General features: G+C 25.5%; 1 protein-coding gene across 1 annotated transcript in view; it reads right to left on the bottom strand.

The window, feature by feature from the left end:
* Positions 1–25,648, bottom strand: part of LOC100207511 (dipeptidyl peptidase 3) — an 80,700-nt gene that overhangs the window by 17,818 nt on the left and 37,234 nt on the right. The window contains exons 6-10 of the mRNA XM_065805659.1: positions 18,617–18,753; positions 17,362–17,492; positions 10,334–10,392; positions 8,772–8,966; positions 3,708–3,814 (exon numbers count right to left, since the gene is read on the bottom strand). Of these exons, the coding sequence (XP_065661731.1) occupies positions 3,708–3,814; positions 8,772–8,966; positions 10,334–10,392; positions 17,362–17,492; positions 18,617–18,753 (629 nt within the window). The remainder of the gene's footprint in view (positions 1–3,707; positions 3,815–8,771; positions 8,967–10,333; positions 10,393–17,361; positions 17,493–18,616; positions 18,754–25,648) is intronic.

Raw genomic sequence — 25,648 nt, 5'->3', positions numbered from 1 at the left:
TTTGACTTTGAATTTAAAATTCTTTTTTCATCATCGTATCTGGATTTGGATATATGAGAAATCCTAACTTAGCACTTTATGAAACATTTACAGAAAGTTTTTTTGTATTAAGTTTTATTTGCAAAAAATTTACTGGAATTCTTTAGTTATTTCTATTCTATTTATGCACTCAAATAGAGTCACATTTATGTTATGTATAGCACGAACCATATTTACACTTTTTCATGTTCAACCGATAAAACTTTAGCAAAACATTGTGACTTAGATTTCTTTTATTAGTGATTTTTTTTAGTTGCACATCTTAATGATGCTAACTATTTTTCTTACACTAATAATGAACATACAGTAAGCAAAAAAATAAATGGCACAAACTTTTTTTTTGAAAAAATCTGTGTAAAATGATTAAAAAACGGCAGTTGATTTTTATTTTTAAGGGAAAAAACTATGAATTATTTGAAAATAGCATTATATTCAAGCATCCTATTCAAAAATTGTCAAATATAAGTTAATATGATGTATAAAAATCAACTGTATTTATATTGATCAAATATTTTCTCGCAAAAAAAATAAAGGCACAAATAAGAAAAATTCCAAAATTAGACATAAAAAATTAGTATTTAGACAAAAAAATTAGTATATCAATATTTAGTAGGGCCACCCTTTGCCAGAATAACTGCTTGCAGACATCGAGGCAACGATTCCACAAGAGATATGGTTTCTTCTGAAGTGATTTTCTCCCATGCTTCGACTATTGCTGCTTTTAGATAATTTTGTCTTCTGTAAGCTTGATCTCCAATTTTCCGTTCTAGAATGTACCACAAATGCTCAATCTGATTAAGGTCAGGGGACTGGGCAGGCCATTCCATCACATTAATATTATTTTTTTGAAAAAATTCCTTTGTTGCTATGGCAGTATGTTTTGGGTCATTGTCCTGTTGAAAGATGAAATTGTTTCCAAATCTAAATTTATGAGCAGAAGGTTTCAAATTTTGCTTTAAAATGTCTATATACGAACTAGCAATCATAGTTGATTCAATGAAAGTCAACTTGCCAGCTCCTCGCCAAGCCATTGATCCCCACACCATGACATTTTCACCACTGTGTTTTACTGTTCCTCTCATGCAACTTAATTTGTATGTCTCACCTTGTTTTCGCCAGACTTTTTGCTGTCCATCCGAAGAGATCAGGTTAAATTTGGATTCATCACTCCAAATTACTTTCTTCCAGTACTTTATAGTCTTGTCCGCATACTTTTTTGCAAATAATAATCTTTGTTTCATATGTCTTAGAGTCAAATAGAATTTTTTGCAACATACTCAACCATGAAATCCTTACTCTCTAATTCTATTTAGGATAGTTTAAGCTGAAATCACGATTTGAGCAGCTTCAAATCTGTTTTTCTTCACTTGAAAAACAATGTTTCTATCAATAGCAGCAGATGTTTTTTTTTTATGGCCTCTTCCTGATATATCAATTGTAGTCCCATTCAAATTATGCTTTTTTATAATGTTGCCGACAGTTCAAAAAAGGCTTCCAGTCTGTTTATTAACTTCTCTGTAAGTCTTGCCACTATTTACCAAATCCACAACTAAGTTTCTTTGGGAAATCGTCCAATGTCGTTTTACAATGCGCGTGTTGCTATAAATTAATCAATTTTATTCAATTAATCAAAACTTGTATGTTACAAATATATTTTATATGTTACATATGAAATGCATCTTATGTGTTACATATGTAAATATAATTTTAGACTTAAACTTACCAAAATTTTATTTTTTTTCCCACAAAAATTCAAAAAAATACTAAATAAAGTTGTTGTGCCATTTATTTTTTTGCTTTCAATATAACACCTTTATGCTTTTAATGTTTTTAAAAACAATAATCCTTTGGTAAAATCATGCACAAATACATATAAATTCTTCATAATAGTAGTTTGATGTACATTTACATTTTTTACAGTTTTAAAAAAACATAAGGAAACGGATAAGTTAAAAAACTTAAAAAAAATGCTTGTGCAACTTATTTTTTTGCCTACTGTTCATTTAAAGACAGCAAATGTATTAAGACTCTCATAAAATCATTACAAAAATGATTTTTATATGACACTTATGGAACCTACATTAAATGGAAAAATAGCTTGCTCCATATACATTGTAAAACTTGCATTGACAGGTAATACTTCTAGGGACAGATAAAACATCTAGTGACAGGTAAACTTGTAGTGACAGGTAATACTTGTAGTGACAAGATTTCTATGTGAGTAAATAAAAAACTACCAAAATTATCAGTTTTTATAAACTACATTTTTAGCCTGAAAATATTTTAAAGAAATTTGCTTATTAAAGAAAGAACAAAGAGTATGACACTAAAAATTTATTTGTTGCTAATCAGATATAATAATTTTCATTGGAAGGTGGACCTAAAGGTTATAGAATTTTTAACTAGTATGCAAATAAGTTAAGCAAAGTATTGCTGTTTTAAGCAAAGTATTGCTGTTAACAGCGATGATCATCAATAGTAATTGTATTACAATGGCAATAATTAAAATTTTTAAAATTTATGTGAAGTCGCTCATATCGAGTCAAAGATTTTTTAAATGAGGTGGAGCAACAAACTTATGATGCAATAAAAGACATTTAAAACCTTTTAAAAAAACCAGAATAATGATTATTAAGCAATAGCAGGTAATCTTTTGAGACAAGAAATAAAAAAATGTTGATGACTGTTGCTCATAACTTTTACAAAAATGACCTAAATTTCTTTCATGCAGACTATATAAAAACTTGATAAAAAAAAATTATGAAAGTATTACTAAACAGTTATAAGCATATTAACATCAAGGACCAACCAATCCGCATTTGATGGACAATTTTTGCTGGCTTCACTTCTTGTGACTTGCAAAGTCATGGAACATTTTTATTGTCATTTACAATAAACTATTTTTACTATTGTTTTATTGTCTCGTAATTGAGTGAAAGTATAACTATGTGTGCAAAAAACATTTTTAGTAACATGGAGTAGTATGTGGGTAAAAGTTTAGACATGACGAAGCAAAATTAATTTTGAATTCAGAATCAGCAACCAAATTAGTCATAATCGCCAAACCAATTCTAGCTGCAAATGTAATGGATGTCATGCAATATTATTTTTATACATTTAACTTCATGTCATGTAATGTTATTCTTATAGATTTAAATTTATGTATGAAATCATATTAAAAATAGTTTAAATTAATTTAAATTAATTTAAATAAAAAATAATTTAAATTCATTTTGTAAAATAAGCATTAAGCCTCATTTTGTCATGGAAAAATATCTTTTTACGTTTATTATGATACCTGATTTTGTCATGGCAACATTATGCCTTTTTACTTTGCTTTAAACATTTGCCTTTTTAATTTGCTTTAAACATTTTGTTTACAATAAACTTTTTTAAGTAGTTAAGGATTCATAGTGTTTATAATTTAAAAAAATATGTATTATAACATAAAAACTTGCCATATACAGATCAATTGTTAGTTTACAATTTTTTGATTTTATGCACACACACAAAAAAAAAATTAGTATTAAAATCAAAATAAAGTAAGTAAACAAGTATCAAAATGTATTTTATATACATTTTGATACTTGATAATTTAAAACCTAAAAAAATAAAAAACGATAAAATTTAGAAGTTTTAAAATATGTAAAAAATTTGTAGTTCCTTACACAATCTTGAATACTGAGAAATGTAATTTCTTGTTCATTAGAACGAGCTTGCAATACATTACCCAGCGATACATTTTTAAAACCTTCATTTTGACGGATATCATCATCTAAAATAAAAATGTCTTTTTAAATTAGTTGATAAAATATTCTTCACATACCATATAGTTATAACATACAATAAAATTATAACATATTCAAGGGAAAAACATAATTAATTTTTTATTCAGTTTAGCAGCAATTGTTTTACAAAATTTAAAAAAAATAATTTTCTTTAAATATACAGATTGGCTGCCCAAATCAAAACCCTTAATCAGCATACACTCTGCTGTGCCTATAGCTACAATAGTAAATGTATGTACACTCCACTGCACCTATGACTAAATCAAGCAATATTTGTCCACTCACTGCACCTATTGCTAAATAAATTAGTTGATAAAAAAAACAACAAAAGAACAATAAATTAAAATAATAAATACTATAAAAAAACAAAAGCAAAAACATTCTAAATGTACAAAAGCATAGAATTATATATACATGTATGAGAAAGGGGGAGAGGGCAACAGAGAGGCGGGTAAGTCTCCTTAACCCTAGTGAAGACAACTTACCGAGAGGTAAAAAAAATTATGTGTTTTACCAACCACAGGCAATAATTTAAAAATCTGCATGTGATTCTTTAAAGATTATTAACCCAATTCTTTTATATTTTTTGTTTGAGTAGTTGTTTTTTTCAGCAACGATATTTGATACAAGTCAAGGAAGGAAACAGATGTGATGTAAAATATATTTGTATAGTTTAAATGTAACAAGTTTTTAAAGTAATAAAAAGTCAATAAATACAAATGAGATTTTTTTCGAAGCAATTTTTTCATATTTTCACAGCAAATGGTGTTTATGAGTTATTTTATAATTTGCTAATGCAAAGTTGGAGTAATTCAATACAACTGCAATTATCTGAAACTCTAAAAATTGATTACACCAATGCACTGTATATTGTATTATTTTGTCACCTATAAGAGGCACAAGATTTCAATTTTGATATCAACACCATTCAAAAGTGGTTTGTTTTGTGCAAGTTTATAAAAACCAATCATTCCATTATTTCTTCCGTATTGTGTTGAAAATTAGACAACATTAAAGGAATCCCAAAGTGCCGAGACAAGTTGTGTTTATTTTAAATTGAATGATAAAAAAAAAAATGTTTGGGCAGAATTTTTTTAAGTAAAACAAAATAATAAATGCATACCAACAAAAACAAACTTTGTTGTTTTACTCGAAGCTTGCTGTCTCCACTGCAGCAATACTCTCGGAGTCTTTAAAATATACGTCGCAATCTACAGACTTTATAATTTATTCAAGCGCATTTAATTCCAAAGAGTAAATGACGTCATTGTAGAATTTTTTTTTTTTGAATCAATATTATTTGTTATTGTTTTATTTGTTTTTTAAAATAGCGTTTATTATCAATTGTATGAATTTCCTATAAATTTTATAATAAGCTTAACATAAGAATATTTTTTTACAGAGCGCGAGAACCGAATAAAATTAAGATTTTTATATTTTATAACTGACGTAATTGTAGAATTTTTTTTTGAATTAATATTATTTGTCATTGTTTTATTTTTTTTTTTAAATGGCATTTATTATCAATCGTATGACTTTCCTATAAATTTTATAGTTAGCTAAACATAAGAATATTTTTTTAAAGAGCGCGAGAACCAAATAAAATTAAGATTTTTATATTACACTCTAAAATAAAATAAATATATAAAAAAAGTCATTGATCACCTTATTATATATTCTGAATCTTTTTTTTTTTTTATGTAAATAATGGGAACTTTTTTTTAGTTTATCTGAGCTGTTTATTGCTATGACGTTTTTGTTCTCCTATCGAAATGACATTTTAAAAATTTTTAAATTATTAATTAATAAATAATTTTGGTAAACAACATCATTTATTAGAGATAATAGCTGAATTCTTTAATTTATAGTTAGAAAATATTATTAAGTATGTTAATTTAGTGGAAATTGATAAATTTTGATGATTTGCATATAAATATTGAAGTAATTTTGTATTTTGCATTTGGAATTTGATAACTAAACGATTAAAATGTCAGCAACTCCAAAGAAAGACAAAAAAAAACCTGTATGGATAAAAGAAACGAAATAGTTGAAAATCGTATCAGCTATGAAAATTTGAATTTTGATATTGCTAAAACGTCAAAAATAAGCCGTTTAAGTGTTGGCGTTGAACAATTGTGTAAATATGGATATTGTAAAATTATGCCCCTTGAAAAAGAATGTCTTTGTTGCGTTGAAATAAAGGAGATAAACATCGTCATCGCAGTATTAATAATAGTAGTAATAACAAACATTAACTTTTCTGTTCATATTGGCTATGTAAAGTTAAAAAAATATTTTATTTTAAAGATCATTAATGCATTACAGAGAATAAACAGACAGCTTTTTATTAATTAAAGCAATAAATAATGTTTTATAGCAATAATTCAAGACAGATGGCGATTAAAATTTTTGTTGTGTTGAAGCGCGCGTTGAAAAACATTATATTTAATATTTTATATTATAATTTATGTCGTATTTGGCAAGTATTTTACATTTCTCTTATCAAAAAACTAGCAAAATTGACAATAAAAGGTTTTTTGTTAAACGATTTTAATTTCAAAATTGACTCGATAATACTACACTTTTTTTGCAATCTTAAACAGCAATTACTTAACTTTAAAAATAAAATAAAATGAGCAATACATGTTTTAAAGAATAAATTTTATTAAATATATCTCGCTTGATTAAATAAGTATTTCGAGAATATATGTAACTCAATAAAAAGTTTAGCAAATTATGGGGTCGTACATTATGTACGTACGCCTGAATTTCGACCCTTCTTCCCCCCCTCCCCCATTCCACATTTTGCTTTAGCTTTTTTGAGTACCCTCCACCTCCCTAAAACTATCTATGCTCTTAACCTACCTACCCAACATTTTATAATATTTTTTTCACATTAGTGTCTCCATACTTTTATAATTGACCCCATGCCCTCCATCTCATATACGCTCTTTGCAGACCCCTCTCCCCAACCAAGCGTACGTACTTTATCAACAATCCCTAAATGCTGTTAATTAAACTTTTATAAGGTTAAAAAGTACAAAATAATTTTTTTTACTGAACCTTTATAAAGATAATAATAATTTAATAACAATAAATATAACACAAAATTGATTTACAGCAATAAACAAGTTTAAAATGTCTGAAATATTTTATTATTTTTAATGCGAACTTCGTAAAAATAACATAAAAATAATAATTTAAATTAACTAAAAAAATTCTATAGTAATTTATGATTAAAAATAAAAACTTTTATATAATGAAGTATAATTTATATAATTTATATAATTATATAAATTATATAATTAAGTAACTAAAAAAATTCTTTAATAACCTATAATGAAAAAAAAATCTATAATTTGCCAACAAAAAATTTTATTAAGACTTCTTTTCGAAATTCTACAATGACGTCATTTACTAAAACTCTTTGGAATTAAATGCGCTTGAATAAATTATAAAGTCTGTAGATTGCGACGTATATTTTAAAGACTCCGAGAGAATTGCTACTTTGGAGACGGCGAGCTTCGAATAAAGCAACAAAGTTTGTTTTTGTTGGTATACATTTATTATTTCGTTTTACTTAAAAAAAATTCTACCTAAACATTTTTTTAATCATTCTCTTTAAAATAAACACAACTTGTCTCAGCACTTTGGGATCCCTTTAAGGAAATAACTTAATCTTGTTATTAGCTGTTTTGTGCTTTTTTTCTCATTATCTATTAGAGCATTTAAAAAAAAATTATTAAAAAAAAAAATTTATTCAATTATTTTAATGCTTTTTTTTTTTTTGGGGTGGAAGGGGGGGGGGGTTAGTTATTTCTGCTATAAAAAATGTCAAGGAAAAAGAACGATAAAAAGATTAAAATTCAAATAAATTTAACGAAAAAAAAAAAGATTTTTTATCTTTAAATTTAAACAGTTTTAATAGCTTCATTTCAACTGGAAAAAAAAAATACCTTTACATTTGGGAAGAATGAAATATGCAAGTTGATGGGTATGAGTGAAATACGCAAGCTGATGGGTAATTAAAATAAGACTTAACTAAAAAAACAACTAATTAATAAAAAATTTGATTAAAAAAACTTCTCTGAAATGCATGTTTCAAAATTTAAAATGCAAAACCAAACTTTCTACATAGAATTTTGGCACTGATACCATTCACTATTTTAATTTGCTTCACCCCAAAACTTTACACACCAAAATTTTACAGTTTTTTTTACACTTGACTTGGTTTATTGCTTTTGTTGTTGTTTTTTCTGAATGTTTGGAGGAAAAAAAAAAAATTTTAAATAGTCCAAAAATCTATCACTGTCATACAATTTGTGAAAGTAAAACTCAAAAAAGTATATCTTTGAAATTTACATTCTTTATTTTCTTTAAATTCTCAACAGATGATAAAACAACAACAAAATACATAATAAAAGCATTATTTATCAATTCTGGATTTCTTTTTAAACCTTCTTACTATTATCAATTAAACACCTCAAAAGTTGCTGCGAGTGACGCTTTGTTTAGATAAGTGATAAAATTAGCTGGGTGTGACCATTCATTTGAATCACAAAACAATTTAAATTTACAAAAAGTACACCGCAGCAAAATAATAGTACCTAAATTTTAAAATAAGTAAACAAATTTAAAACAAAAAAATATTTTTTAAGTTTATTATCATAAATTATTATTTTATAAAAAAATAACAATTTTTATGCATTTTAATTTGGTCAATAAAAATTAAGCCTGCTAATTTATATATAAGTATTTGCTGCTAGATTTTAACTGGCTATTTATAAAAGTTCATTCTAATGCATAAATTTTACTGATGTATTTTACAACTGGTTGATATTATTTCCCTCTAAAAAAAGTGTGAAAACGCCTACACACTTTTTACAGAAAATCTTAGCAATATACTAGTTTTAATAAATTTTTAAGTTTTCAAAATTATCATACAGTTAGGTATATTGATGCCAGCAGGAATACCACTTCCTGCAAACACAAGTACATCCAGTGATGTAAAATCAGGTTTAAGGAAAACATCTTTTTCATATTCAGCTGGCCAAGGTAGCAACTTTAATAGTGATGGTGCACTTTCAACCAACTGTCCGAACTTTTTGCTCATTTCTTTATTCACCATTGACACAAATCCTGAAATTATAAAAATTAAAATTTGATTCAACACACTCAAGAAAATGAGATTTGAATGGACAGCTTGAAAAAGCTGTCCATTCAAATCTCATTTTCTTGAGTGTGTTGAATCTCTTTAACTATTCTGTATTTGGCTGAATATTGCAAATTATTTGGCTAAATACCAAATACCTTGATAAAAAAAATTCCATAATAAACAGATTATATCACTATATATATATAATAAACAGATTATACCACTATATATATATAATAAACAGATTATACCACTATATATATATAATAAACAGATTATACCACTATATATATATAATAAACAGATTATACCACTATATATATATATAATAAACAGATTATACCACTATATATATATAATAAACAGATTATACCACTATATATATATAATAAACAGATTATACCACTATATATATATAATAAACAGATTATACCACTATATATATATAATAAACAGATTATACCACTATATATATATAATAAACAGATTATACCACTATATATATATAATAAACAGATTATACCACTATATATATATAATAAACAGATTATATCACTATATATATATAATAAACAGATTATATCACTATATATATATAATAAACAGATTATACCACTATATATATATAATAAACAGATTATACCACTATATATATATAATAAACAGATTATATCACTATATATATATAATAAACAGATTATACCACTATATATATATAATAAACAGATTATACCACTATATATATATAATAAACAGATTATACCACTATATATATATAATAAACAGATTATACCACTATATATATATAATAAACAGATTATACCACTATATATATATAATAAACAGATTATACCACTATATATATATAATAAACAGATTATACCACTATATATATATAATAAACAGATTATACCACTATATATATATATAATAAACAGATTATACCACTATATATATATAATAAACAGATTATACCACTATATATATATAATAAACAGATTATACCACTATATATATATAATAAACAGATTATACCACTATATATATATAATGGAAATGGAAAAGTTAAAATACTAAAACATATTTGTCAAATGATTTCTGTCATAAACATTTCATTTTCATGAAACATTTCATAAAATAATCAATAAAAATCTGTAAAAAAGATTTTTCAGATTTTTATCAGTTATTTTGTTAGTTATATTTATTTATTTTGTTAGTTATAGACTTATTATTCTCTAACATCATCGAGATAAATTTAAAAATCAAGATTAAAACTTTAAAATCAAGATAAAAACTTTTATTTTTGTACTATATATTTTGAATTTTTTTAATGTTGTGTGTTTTTGCTTACCTTCAAATTCTCCTCTGACACCATATGGGTCTCTATATGACTCAATGAATCCAATATAACTAAAAATATTTGTCAAAAATTATTTATTTAATCTATCTCATGAACATAGAAACAAAAATATCAAACTCAAAAAGAACTTTATAAAATATATATATATATATATATATACAACATATAAACATATCAATAAAATTCGATTACAGTCGACTCTCGATATCTCAAACACTAAGGGGACCGGAAAAAAGTTCGAGATATCGAGAGTTTGAGATATCAAGAAAAGGGTTGAAAATAAATAAAATTGCCCAACTTTCATTAAAACAAGTTATTTTTCTGACAAAAATCATTAACAACAAAAACTACAACTTTTGGAAAAAATCTGTCATGTGATATTGCTTTAAATTATCCATCTTTTCCATCTTCATTAAATCCTCAAGTTTTAGTGCTAGGGATTGTATTTCATTTCCATATTTTGAGCTGTATAGTGAAGCATTTTGAATTGTTTCAAAAGCAATTTCTAATTGAATATCAGATGGGCGTGGCGGGGCTTCGACGTCAATAGCTTCGTCAACGCTATCTTCAACTTCATTATCGTCGTTTTCAAAATTAGGGTCTAAAATCTGAGCAATGATTTCAGCATCAGTAGCAAGTGAACCGGTGGTTACTACAGCGCAATCTAAACCAATGTAAGATTCCGCTGAGAGATCTTCTTGGACAGCACGAGGATCTAACTCTCGCAAACGGTTAACTTCTTTTGTCAAAAATTTAAAAGAATGATCATCATCAGCTTCTTCAATACTCTTGTTTGTTTTGCTGATACCAGCTTTTTTAAAGCAGTTGATGACAGTCTCCTTCGACACAGCATTCCACGAAGAAACAAGATCTTTCATTGCTAGAAGTATAGAAATTTTTGGCATGGGTTCGTTATTATCGACAGCATTGATACACAAACGCACAATTTTGTGACGATAATGAGCTTTAAGACTTCGTATTACGCCTTGATCCATGGGCTGAAGGACAGATGTGGTGTTAGGGGGGAAAAATATTAGGTTGATGTTGCTTAGCCCTTCAATGTGTGGGTGGGCAGAACAGTTATCCACCAGGAGTGCTACTTTCCTGTCTTGAGCACGAAAAAATGAGTCAAGTTTCATTACCCATTCTGTAAAAAGGTCTCCAGTCATCCAACTTTTTAGCTGATTTTTATATGTGCAAGGAAGTTGTTTTATGTGCTTAAAACACCGTGGGTTTTTAGATTTTCCAATAACAAACATAGGTAATTTTTCTCCCGTTGCACTCCCTGCTGCTATGCCTGTTAGTCTGACTTTACTATTTTTTCCCCCAAAACATTTTTCTCGTGATAAATGGTATGTTTTGTTTGGTAGGCACTGGTAAAATAGTCCAAACTCGTCATCATTGAAAATGTTTTCAAGCTTGTAATTCAAAAGCAATGTTGGAAGTGTAGTTTCATTCCACGAAGCAGTCATATTATTCGACACGGCGGCACTTTCGCCTGAGATTATTTTAAAGCTGACGCTGTTCCTAAAAATAGGAACAGAATAATTGAATTTTAATTACACATCTAAAAAACTAAATAAATTAAATATAAACAGATACATGTTATTTGTTTATATTAAAATTGAACAAGATTTGACAAAATTTAACTGACCTTTCTTTCCAATTATGAAACCAACAATCAGATGCTTTAAAATCCAACTCTCCTAATGCTTCTGCGAATTTTAGTGCCTTTTCTTTTAGTATGGTACCATCAATTGGTACTTGTTGACTTCTTTTTGCAACGAACCACGTGTATATGGCCTTTCTACATTTTTGAAATTACCACTACGAAGTTTCTTCCGTTTAGATTTTGTGCCATTTTTTTCCAGTGAGGTTAATAACTTGGTTTTATTTTTAATCCAGGTTGATAATGTGTTCTTTGGGACTCCATACTTTTTGGCAACCTCTTTGTTAGACATCCCAGTCTCTAGGTCTTTTAATGCCTTGCATTTTTCTATTATAGATTTGTTCGTGAGTTTTCGTTTAACAAGCGGCATGTTGCTGCGTTTGACAAAAAGAATAAATTATATATTAAAGGAAAACTTTTCAGAAATTCGATTCTTAAAAAAAATCGAATTTAAAAATCGAATTAAAAATTTTTTTTTTCGAAAATTGGAATTTAAAAAAATTAAATTTTATTAAAACATTTTTGAAAAAAAAAATGTTGAAAAGTTCGAGATAACGAGAGAAATTTGCCCTGTGGACCGAAAATATTGTTCGAGATACCAAAAAGTTCGAGATAATAAGGTTCGAGATATCGAGAGGATTTTAGCCTAAACTAGTATGTTATGTCCATGGGACCGCTAAAAAAGTTCGAGATACTCAAAAGTTCGAGATATCAAGTATTCGAGGTATCGAGAGTCGACTGTATATTCTATTATTTATATATTATTATTTTATATTATTAATATATTAGCTTGATTCTATGAATAAGATTGTTTCTAAAAAAACAACTTATAAGGATCCTGTGTTTAGTTTGCAATTAAAAAACATAATTTTTCAAAATTTTTTTGTTTGAAGTATTATTAATAGATGTAGCAGAATTCAAAAAAAATAAAAATAAAAATTATTATCTTGATAAAAATCATTATTTAAACTTGATGTGCCTCCACCGGTTAAACATCTTCATAAAAAATTTCTATTTTGTTTCCAACCTTTAGTCAAAATAGAATAGAGATTTTATACCAGACTTTAATTTGATGTTATTCATAATTAGAGTGAATTTGAAGTTATTCATAATGAGGTAGCACAGAGCTAATCAAAAATATTGTTTTAAGCTTATCAATTTTTTTCTCTTTAGCTTTTGCAAAAAGTTTTTTTTTTTACATTGTATGTGTAAATAGTAAAGTTTTAAGTAAATGTTTCAAACATTTTTAAACAAAAACATATTGCATTTGCAGAGCCTGATACATAAAAATGCCTTGTTCGGAATAACCCCATGTGGGACTAATCCATACAAAAGTGTGCAATAAAAAATGCTTGATAATATTGTTTTTATTTAAATCACATTTTTTTAGGTAACATGTATTTCAGAGCTATTCCTAATATTGATGGACAAATAATGAAAGCATTTGAAGAAATACACAAGGATAAAATTATACTTAAAAACTCATACTTTTTTTTTAATAAAATATACTTTAATTTATTTTTACTAGTTAAGGCAACTTAACTTAGTTAAACTAGTTAAGGCAACTTAACTTTTTAACTAGGTAAGGTAACTTAAGCAGAACGTGGCAAGGTTCTCATTTTTTCAGTGAGAACCTTGCCACATTCTGCTTGCACTGATTTTCTTTTTTTTCTTTAATTGCTTATAGCTGTTAGAGTATCAGCTCAAAGTTCACAATAAGCTGCTACTTTGATTATGAGCCATTGTCTTTGTTGCTATTATAATTATGATCCATTATCTTTTGTATTCTCTACATCAGCACTTTTTTACCAGTTTTTGATGGATCTAATGGATATAGACATGAGGCTCTAAAACCAGATTCTAAATTTTTTTTGTTTACTTTCAGCCAAGTTAGTCCCAAAGAAATTGCGCAAAATGTCTCTCCAAATTTGCTTTGTTGGTTTAAAGAAACTGACGTCTAAAGGTTGTAAACCTTAATGCTATTTGCTATTTTTTTACGTTTTTCAAAGAAAAATATTTGGCTCTTGAAATTGTTAAAACTTCTGGAGTTCTTTAAGATATTTGAGAAACCCATCTTTTCTCAAAGCCTATTAAAAAGTTGTTATCTAGCTCATTACTATATCAGGGAAATACTCTACCTTCACTACTGTTCAAAAATCGGGTGACAATTGCTTTTATCTCTTTTCGATTTAGTGGTCAACCGAAATCGGATGCATATTCTAATGAGGATACAATGTATTTCTCTTCACTAACAGATAAAGCTGTTAGATGCCCTTTGCTAAGTTTCTGTTACTTTCTAAGTTACTGACTTTCCAGATACCTGGTCATAGAGGGTAGTGACAGGAATGTTATACATTAATGCAGCCGCATGTATTAAAGCACCTGCTTGAATTTCTGCAATGGCTAGCTCAATATCTTCTGAAGTATATGAGGCAGATCATCTTCTGAAGTATTTTAGGCAGAAAAAATGTAAAATGCATATTTTACATGATTTTTTTTTTATGTTATTTTTCATAACACAATCAATCACTGCCAATCACAGTAAAAAAGTTAAAAAGTAAAATAAAGAAACCATGTACAACAATCTGTAAAAAAAATTTGATTTTTTGGAAAATTATTTAGTTGACTTGTCTTCTTCTCAACAAAAGAAACAAAACTAAAAAGTTATTCAAGTATAAACCACAACCATTATGTTACTAGCATGATGAGGTTTAATTAACTTAATTAAATTAATTACTTCTAACTTTACTTATAACTTATTAAATAAATGCTAAAGTATACCAACCAACCCCATCAATGTTTGGTTTAGCCCTGTAAATGTTTGAATTAGCCCCAATTTTTCAATGTCAAAATTCTGGTGAAATAGTTTCAAGTAACAAAACTTCTACAAATTCTACGTAAATTTTCTGATATTAAAAGCTATCTTTTTAAAAAATACATAATAAATATATGGTTTATTTCTTTTAAAAAAAAAATGCTTAAAAAAATTTAAAAATTTAGCAATTATGGGAAAGCGGAAACATTTCCTGAAACTGCAGTGTCTTCGAAAGAACTATCATATATTGTGATAGAACAAGTTGGATCAGAATTTGTACTTAATTTTTGAATATTACATAAAATAGGTCAGAAAAAAAAAGCATAATCTTTTTTTGTCAAAACTAAATGAATAAAAAAGTGCTAAAATTTGATTTTGTTTTCTTTCTAAAACTTGAAATTATGGTTTTGCAAATAACTTTTTCTAATTTGAAAAGTGGTCAACTTTCGAGGTTTGGTAATAAGACTAAGTTTGTCTTCTTTTAGTCCCAGTCACGAACTTTTTTTTTTATAGTTCACGATTTAAAATTTTTTTTTGAAAAACATTAAAAGTAATAAACTAATAATTATAAATTAATTGTTCTAAAAGAAAGAATAAAAAAAAAAGAAGTTATTTTAATCAGTGATTTAGTTGCAAAAAGTAAAAAATTATATAGGTTTACTTTTAATTTATTCAAAAATCTTTTTACAAAATTCTTGATGCCAATTTTCACTTAAAATTTATTAAAAGAAGTTTTATGCGAAGTTTTATATTTTTTTAAGAATATTTTATAATTTTTTGTTTAATTGCTTTACTCTCCTCTTTCTTCAAGGTTGTAGATAAATTGGCTTATCTATTATCCACTTACATTCAAGGTTATAGATAACTTGGCTCATTTGTTATCCGCTTACATTTAAGGTTATTGATAGCTTGGCTTATAAAACTAATTTAAATACATTTTTTAACCAATTTAATCTGGGTGAATTTTGAAAATACTACTTAAAAAAAAAATTTACATAAAAATTTTAATAAAATAATTTATTTATTCCAAAAAAATTACTTAGTTTGATTCCTACCTCTCTTGGAAAGTAAAACACATACCTTTAACAAATTAAAAAATAGATTATTAATTTAAGTAATTCTTTTATTAAAACATTTATAAATTGATCTTAAAGAAAATTTTTACTTATATAAGAGGTGTGGAGGGAGATAAAAATACTGCAATAAAAAACATTAAAAGAGGTTCATGTTAATAATGATTTATTTTATTAAGAATACAAAATATTTAATAAGTAAAAACCAAATAATAAGGTACAAACTTAGTAAAATTAAGTTATAAGATATTTATCTTTTAAGCTCTTTTATCTGTATATAAATTAAAGCTACCTTGAAACTATTCAGAGTACATTTTTATTTGGAGAGGGTAGATATTGGAAAAGGTAGGTATTGGATAGGGTAGATATAATTTCAGAACTACAAAATTAAAATCCAATAGCTCAGTGTACTATTGAATAAAGCTATATTTTTATTATGTATACTTTATGCAAGTGAACATATTTATGATAAACGCTGCATTTGTTAAGTGATAAAAATAAAATTATTAAAAGTGTTGAAAAGTGAAAAATAAAGCTAATCTATTATAATCTAAATGGAAATTTTTTTTTTTTATTCTAATTTACTGCTTATTAACTTCATATTAAAATAATCATCAAGTTTTTCTTCTGCTGCTGATTATTTGGATTAGAAAATTAATTTAACATACTCATAAATTATTTTTTTTTTAATAATTTAATCTAATTTTATTTTAATTGTAAATAAAGAGTATATCTTACATAATCATCGTTTAAACTTTTCTAACAATGGTGTGCAGTTTTTAAAACTTTAATTACTACAACTTTTTTTAAAATTAAATATTTAAACTTCTTTAGACTTTTTTAAACATTTTAAAAAAAGTTTTCAGTGTTCCCTTAAATGCGCAACCAAAATCATAATTTTTAAACTCAAAAGACTTAAAACAAGAGCTAGAGCCTAGCCTAGAGATATTACACAGTTTATTAGAAACCAGTTACTATGGTTAGAACTTGATCTTAAAAAAATAAAAATAAACTTTACACACAAAAAAGTAGAAATGAATCATTATTGAACTTATTTTTTCATGTTTTACATTTATAATCATTATTTTTTCATGTTTTCTATGTTCTTTGCAATTTGCAGGCACTAACATACACACTAGGAAGCAGTTAAATAAGAAGCGATTGAATAAGAGCTTGTGAGCTCAAAATTTTTATGTCCTTCACAGTCAACCTATTATGTTGTCGGTTTTTGGAGAGTTAATTCCATTTTTTGTATTTGTAAATATCTATAATAATTATGAGTGGTTGAATCTTTTTGACTAGAACTGTATAACTTTCTATGGTGCATAGTAACAAATTGACTTTCTATGGTGCATAGTAACAAATTGACTTTAATTTGCTATTCAAACAGCTAGTTTATTAAGCAAACAAATTATATACTTTATGAGTACCTAAAAATAAAAATATATCTAACAAAACTTACTTCTCAATAATTGGACCTTGATTTCTTATCCAAAACCGTGAGCCCTCTTTATGTGCATCTATACTTCCAGAGTTAAAACTTTTAATGTAGTTATCAATCATACATTCTTCATTGGTATTTGCAGCAAACTCCTAAAATAAATTAATCAAAATAAAACATTAAATTGTGTTGAGAGTCAACACTAAATAAAACTCCTATTGCTTAATTATTTACAAAGTAAATTATGCAGGAAAATATGTTTAATAAAATGTATGAAAAAACAGAAAATTATTATTTTTCATCTTAATAGTAGACTATTTTCATTAAGTTAATCTAGTTAAAAATAATTCTGACAAATAAATATTTGATGAAATTTCCTCATTTAAGCATTTATTTGCAGCTTTTAAAAACAAATTCATTTTATTTATAAAACTAATATTTTATGAGATCAAATTTGTTTATTTTATTTAATCATTTAATTGAATTTTTAATTGAATTATTTAATATTGATGTCCTATTTATTTATGTCAGTATTAATATAATTACTGTAACATATATGTATATATATATATATATATATATATATATATATATATATATATATATATATATAATATATATATATATATATATATATATATATATATATATTATATATATATATATATATATATATATATATATATATATATATATATATATATATATATATATATATATATATATATATATATATATATATATATGGGGCCATTGGTCAATTTATGATAAGTGTAAAATTGGTCACTTTGAGATAAGTATGCAGCTGTGTTATATTTCGATTGTTTATTTGTTCAAACTATAATTGGTATAGTTTTAAAAAAAAACATTTGATTTTTATGAAAAATTTCATATTTTTCATTATTACTAGATTTATGGCAACAAATCAAATTTTCAAACTCTTCTAGTGCAGAATGTGATATGTATGTATACAGACGCCATTCTATAAAAAAAAAAGAGTTTTCATTTTATCTTCTTTATCTGAAAAAAACTGACAGAATAAAGTTGGCATTTTAGCATGGAAAATGAATATTTATATATGCTATAGTGGATTGTTCAAGTCAGAACATGCAAAGTTGTAAATGCAACAATGTTTAAAAGGCCTGTGTATAATTTTTAAGGAATGTTTTTTTTAAGGAAATAATTTTTTTTTTAAGATTATCAAAAAACTAAATGACCCCCTGTATATATTTCTGAAAAATCATAAAAAAATGTAATCATAAAACAATTATATTACCTTGGCTTTCTGAAGATTTTCTATAACTCTTTTTAATAAAGGAGCATAATCACCTCGTGTTATGTTGATTTCTGATCCATTATACATATTTTTACCAAGAATTGGGAACACAGAATCATCGGCATCAATACAAACATCTAAAAGAACCATTCTATAAAAATTTACCTAAAATATTTAATAATATCCTAAGTTTTAGCACAAGTAACTGTTTGATTTTATAACAAAACTATTTTTTTTGACAAAGAGGAACTTAAAGCTCTCTAAACCACAATAACAGAAAATAAGTTGCAGAACCATAAGGTAACAATAACAAGGTTTTGTATCTCTTTTTTTTTTCTTGTACTACTAATGGTATTTAGATATAATACAGCTTTATATTTTTTTTTTTTATATTAAAGATTGATGGTAAAATCTTGGAAAGATTTTATATTCTATCAAAAAAGATTACTTAATCGGAGTGGTGGGGCAATCAAGTTTAGCAACAGTTTTTAAAATTTTAAAAAACAATTAGTCAAGTCAAGGATTGATACAATTTTATAAGAGTGTATGTAGCAAATATGTAATACATTGTGATCTATTTCAAAAAGTCTGAGCTATTGCTTCTTGCACTGGTTGACGTTGGGAAAACAAAAAATCATGGCAAGAAAATTTTTAATAAAACAGGCAATACAAGAAAAATATAGTAAAACAATCAAGACAAGAAAAATACAACATAACAATCAATACAAGAAAAAATATTGTAAAAAAATCAAGACAAGAAAAATACAACATAACAATCAATACAAGAAAAAATATAGTAAAAAAATCAAGACAAGAAAAACACAACATAACAATCAATACAAGAAAAAATATAGTAAAAAAATCAAGACAAGAAAAACACAACATAACAATCAATACACGAAAAAATATAGTAAAAAAATCAAGACAAGAAAAATACAACATAACAATCAATACAAGAAAAAATATAGTAAAAAAATCAAGACAAGAAAAATACAACATAACAATCAATACAAGAAAAAATATAGTAAAACAATCAAGACAAGAAAAACACAACATAACAATCAATACAAGAAAAAATATAGTAAAAAAATCAAGACAAGAAAAATACAACATAACAATCAATACAAGAAAAAATATTGTAAAAAAATCAAGACAAGAAAAATACAACATAACAATCAATACAAGAAAAAATATAGTAAAAAAATCAAGACAAGAAAAATACAACATAACAATCAATACAAGAAAAAATATAGTAAAAAAATCAAGACAAGAAAAATACAACATAACAATCCATACAAGAAAAAATATAGTAAAAAAATCAAGACAAGAAAAATACAACATAACAATTAATACAAGAAAAAATATAGTAAAAAAATCAAGACAAGAAAAATACAACATAACAATCAATACAAGAAAAAATATAGTAAAAAAATCAAGACAAGAAAAATACAACATAACAATCAATACAAGAAAAAATATAGTAAAAAAATCAAGACAAGAAAAACACAACATAACAATCAATACAAGAAAAAATATAGTAAAAAAATCAAGACAAGAAAAATACAACATAACAATCAATACAAGAAAAAATATAGTAAAAAAATCAAGACAAGAAAAATACAACATAACAATCCATACAAGAAAAAATATAGTAAAAAAATCAAGACAAGAAAAATACAACATAACAATTAATACAAGAAAAAATATAGTAAAAAAATCAAGACAAGAAAAATACAACATAACAATCAATACAAGAAAAAATATAGTAAAAAAATCAAGACAAGAAAAATACAACATAACAATCAATACAAGAAAAAATATAGTAAAAAAATCAAGACAAGAAAAACACAACATAACAATCAATACAAGAAAAAATATAGTAAAAAAATCAAGACAAGAAAAATACAACATAACAATCAATACAAGAAAAAATATAGTAAAAAAATCAAGACAAGAAAAACACAACATAACAATCAATACAAGAAAAAATATTGTAAAAAAATCAAGACAAGAAAAATACAACATAACAATCAGTAGAAGAAAAAGTACAGAAAAAAGAGTAATAAAGTTTTTAAAAAAAATTTAAAAATTTCTTTTTGCAAGATGGTAAACCATTTTGCAAAAAAGAAATAGGCAAGAGAATTTTACCTATAAAATTAGTAAAGTTATAAGATTTACCAAACACAAACAACTTGTGTCTCCACGCAGCGGTCTTGTTAAGGTTTGTGTTCTGGAGTTATAGAGTTGAGAAAGGGTTGTAACCACAACTAAAGTAGCCTCCTTGACTGTAGTGGCTTTCATGGCCTTGGGGAGGTAAATTCAAATAATAATAATAAAAAAAGATATTTGAAAACATTTAAATATTTCAAACATGCAAAGTAGTTGTCACAAAATCAAAGTCTCTTTGTAGAAAGTTTTCAGAGAAAATGCCCAAATTCCACCCAATATTAAACAGAAAGATAATCATAAGCTAGAATTAAGTTCAGACCGGCCAAAATGGAAACAAGCAATTTATATATCATTAGTAAATAGTAAAACAACACTCTGGTACCATAATATATATCTTGAATACTTTCATTTTTTTATTTATGTTATTATTTCTGTGGTTGCAAAATGACTAAAGTAAAAGAAAAAAGAAAAGAAAACAAGAAGTCAAGAGTCGACAGTTAGCCAAAAATGTCAATAAGAGATGCTGCAAAGCATTTTGGAGTACCTAGAGCAACCTTAAATACTAGATTGAATGACAAGATTCAAATGGATGACAAGCCAAAAAACTTTTGATGACTTTAGATCTTAAAGCAAAACTGTTAGATTTTACTGATAATAGATGCTAAATGACAACCTATTTTGGCAAAATTCAAAATTTTCAAAGTACGCTGGTAACCTGAAAAATAAGGGTTCAAACTCAAAAATTAGAAGCTATCTAGCAAATTGAAGTGACTCCTCAATAACCCTCACAAGAAAAATTTTACTTTTAACAATCAGAATCAACTACTGCAGTTTGATCTTGTAAGGGCACAGTTTTCAAATATTTTAGGGAGTTACAACAGTACTATTCAAAAGATCTTTGAATAGTCATTAATAAAGAAAGTTTTGCAGGTCTTCTTAACTTAAGACTTAAATATGGCAAAAACCAACATATTGATTTAAATTATAGGTCCTTTATCCATTTAATCCAGCAATAACTCCTTCAGAGGTATATTTTATTCTGTCAACAATTTAGAAAAAAAATCCAGAGCTATTCAATTAGACAGTGGTAATAGTTGATAGCAAGATCAGAAAAGAGAAAAATCTAAAAGTTCAGACAGATAATAACCAACAGCCAGATTAGAGAATATGGTAAAATTAGAAATTCAAATCAGAAACAACTTCACCATGAGAAAACCATTAATGAAAATGACAACATCATTGATTTTTTTATTTAAAATTTTTATCTGATTTGAAGTCAGATAAAAATTTTAGAAAAAATTTAGATTTAAATAAAATTAGAAACAAATTTGATTTAGCTAATAACTATGCAGTTCTTTGTAACTTGATGGTATAGCAGGTCATAATATTCTATTAACACTTCAAGATCCTATATAGACTCAACATTAGACATATCCTTGACAGACAATGAAAATTTTGAAATGTTTTTCAAGACAAATACCAACACCTAAAATTCCACAAGGAAAACTGGAATTGATGAAAACATCTTTGAAGAAAAGAGCGATTGGATTGTTTCTGATATTGTCTTAATTATGGATGTTGTGAATCTTCAATTTTGAAGATTTCATAATAAAAATGGTACTCAAAGATAAATTCCAATTCAGTCTGATGAGTGAGCAAAAGAATTAGATCATCTTAGATTGCGAATCGCACACCAGTATTTTTTTTGTGAATACTTCTTTTTCAAAAAATGGAGATAATGACATTCAGAGGGATGACATTCCTTCAACAAAATTCAAAAAAGTTCAACAAATGAAAAGAAAAATTAAAACTGAAAATGCTGAGACAAAGTTAAACAAATATCCAGAACAAAAAGAAATAAACAAAAGAAAAAGAGCATTTTTAATTAAAGAGAGAAAAGAGCTTCAAAAACAAGCTAAAACCGTGTAAATTTTTATTAAGGGAGGGGGGGGGGAGGTAGCCTATTTAAGACTAAGTGGCTGGAATTTGTTCAAATTGAAGCCCTTAGTATTTCCAGGAAAGTGGCTTTAAGTTTATCTATAAAATAGAATTTTTCCATCTATACTTGTAAATAGCTTTAAAGGAACAACACAAGTCAAAAATAAAGAACTTTCATTTATAAATTTCATTTATAAATGCTTTGACTAGTTAAGCCACTAAATCCAGCTTTGTAATATAATGTTGCCTTATCAAACTCCTGAGATATATTAACTTCTCTGTATGGCATACTATTAATTCTTATATATTTCTTTCTTAAAAAGCAGTCATTAAAGTCTACAATTTGTCTACCAGTTGAATGGCTTGATGAAGTGACAATACTTTACAAAGTGGAAAGAATATCTTCACTTACTATTCAAAAATCAATTTCAAAATATTTCATATCATCCTCATTTCATCAAAATTAGAAATTTCAAATTTCATTAATAAATTATTCATTATTTTAAAGTTACGTCAATAACAAATATTTAAAACCCTTTAAAATAAAGGGGTTATGGGGGTTTAGAACTTGATTCAAAGTTGCAGCCAAAACTATTTTTACTTCGTAGTAAACATGTTAATCATTCACTTTATGTACCCATAAATATGCTTGCTTGTGCTTGATAAAGTATTAACTTATAAATGTAGCTCTCTGATAATTGTCATACATGTATCATTTTAAACAATAGAAAAAAAAGGTCATTTACATTTATATTTTGTTATTATTGAAAGAAAATAATAAGCTAAAAACATATTTAAAAGTTTACTAGTAAAAATGTCACAAAAATAATTTTAAACCTGTGAAGAAATAAAGTTGATCATGTTTTTTATTGAAATTTTTATTATTTTTGAAGAGCTGAAAAAGACATCTTTAATTTGTTTTTGAAGATACAGTTTTGAGTTATAAAAAAATAATTTTCATTATAGAAAAGCCATGATATATACTATATATCAAAAAAAATTTTTTAAGAAAGTGACATTTTTTACTTTTGACACTGTGACATAGCAGTAAAATTGCTTTATAAAATTTTTATGACAATAATAATTAACTTAACACTTTTTAAGGGAGTCTTCTAAGCAAGCGCAACTATATTGCATTGCAGGTATAATTTATAAAAACATATTTGAAAAAAACATAATTTTACAAAAAAAAATAATAAAAAAATAAAAATACAAGTAAGAAAATCACATTTTTAAAATATTTTTAGGACAGGAGTTCAACAGTTAGGTATGTACCTGCAACAGGTACATACCCAACTGGCTTGGACACATGCTGTAACTGACCAAGCTTATAATTTTTTTTACAATTTGACCATGGCTGTTTTGATGTTTTAACAACTTAAATGCAACAAAAAAATTGTTACATAATAAATAAATTTTAATCATTGATCTTTTCTAAAGTTTTTATTTTACATAAAGGCTTTAAATAAAATAAAAAATTAATTATAATGATTGTTTAAAATAAACGCATTTTATGTAAATTAACAAGAAATGTTACAATTAAATTTTTTTTATGTAGGCATGTATTTTTTATAATAAATTTTAATGTTTAAAACTCTATTTCCATGTCTTTTTAAAAATATTTTAAAAGATATTTTTTTTAAATTTACTTTCAAGTTACTTTAAATTATGAATAAGTTAAATTAAATCTTGCCATTGCAATGGAATGATTTAATTGCTTTATTTTTTTTGTTTCTATTTTACAAAGAATTATTTAAAACATTTTTTTTTTTAACTTGACTCACTATTAAGAGCACGAAATGATTAAAAATTACTTTTTTAAAAAGTAATCTTTTTAAACAATTTTTTTTTGCAACTTTTAAAAAAAATGTTTATACAATTTTAAAATGTTAAATATAACTTTTTTTAATAATTTAATTTGTGCATTTTCGGAAGACCGTTTATGCAAACAGGACGAGAACCTGAAGGATTAACTTTATTATAATTCGAACCATCAAAGAAAACCTTGACTTTTGAATTTCCTTAAGAAGTTTTGAAGTTGCATTTCTATATTAATGATGACTTCTTTTTTTTAAATTTTTTTGTTTAAATTTAGTTTAAATTACAACTAAATTTAAACATAAGATTTAGTTAAAATCTTATGTTTAAATTTAGTTGGATCATTAATAATATTGTAAATCCAATTGTCATAAACCATTCTATCCAATTTAACAACATTATTTCTTTATCTGGTTTAAAAAAATTTTTTTTCAAAGTTTTTTGAAAATGCCTTACTTTTTTTAAAGTTTCCTTAGATAGTCGATAGTTTTCTTAGATGTGGGCCATAATCCAATTTTAAAGTTTCCTTAGATAGTCGATAGTTTCCTTAGATGTGGGCCATAATCTAATTTTAGAAAAAGCTGATATAGCTGAAGTCTCTACTGTTCATTATTTTTAAAAACCAATACAAAATATCATTTATTTTGATACCACTTACAAAAAGCTATTTTTTTATTTATTGTTACAATATTATAGTTCAAATTGTTGTAATACTTCTTTTAACAATTTTTACCTAATTATAATTTATAATTTACCTTGTAATTTATATAATATTTATAATTTACCTTATAATTTGTATAACATTTATGATTTACCTCATAGTTTATATAATATTAAGTCTGCATTGAACTGTTTAAAAGCCAAATAAGAGACTTACCTAAACCCATTATTATCAGTCCTCACAAATAAAACTTCACACATATGAACTTACTATATTTATTCTATAGATATACTGCTGGCTTTCTTTGTTAATACAGAAAACTACAAGAAGTTTAACTTAAACAGTTAACATACTTGACATACTTAGCTCCCATAACCTGTAATACAGGTCTTTTACTGCTAGTATCATAATACTCAATAATATAAGAATACATTAAAATATAAGAT

This window comes from Hydra vulgaris, chromosome 09, assembly GCF_038396675.1.
Source record: "Hydra vulgaris chromosome 09, alternate assembly HydraT2T_AEP".
NCBI lineage: Eukaryota > Metazoa > Cnidaria > Hydrozoa > Anthoathecata > Hydridae > Hydra > Hydra vulgaris.
This window is presented reverse-complemented; position numbering and strand designations above follow the sequence as displayed.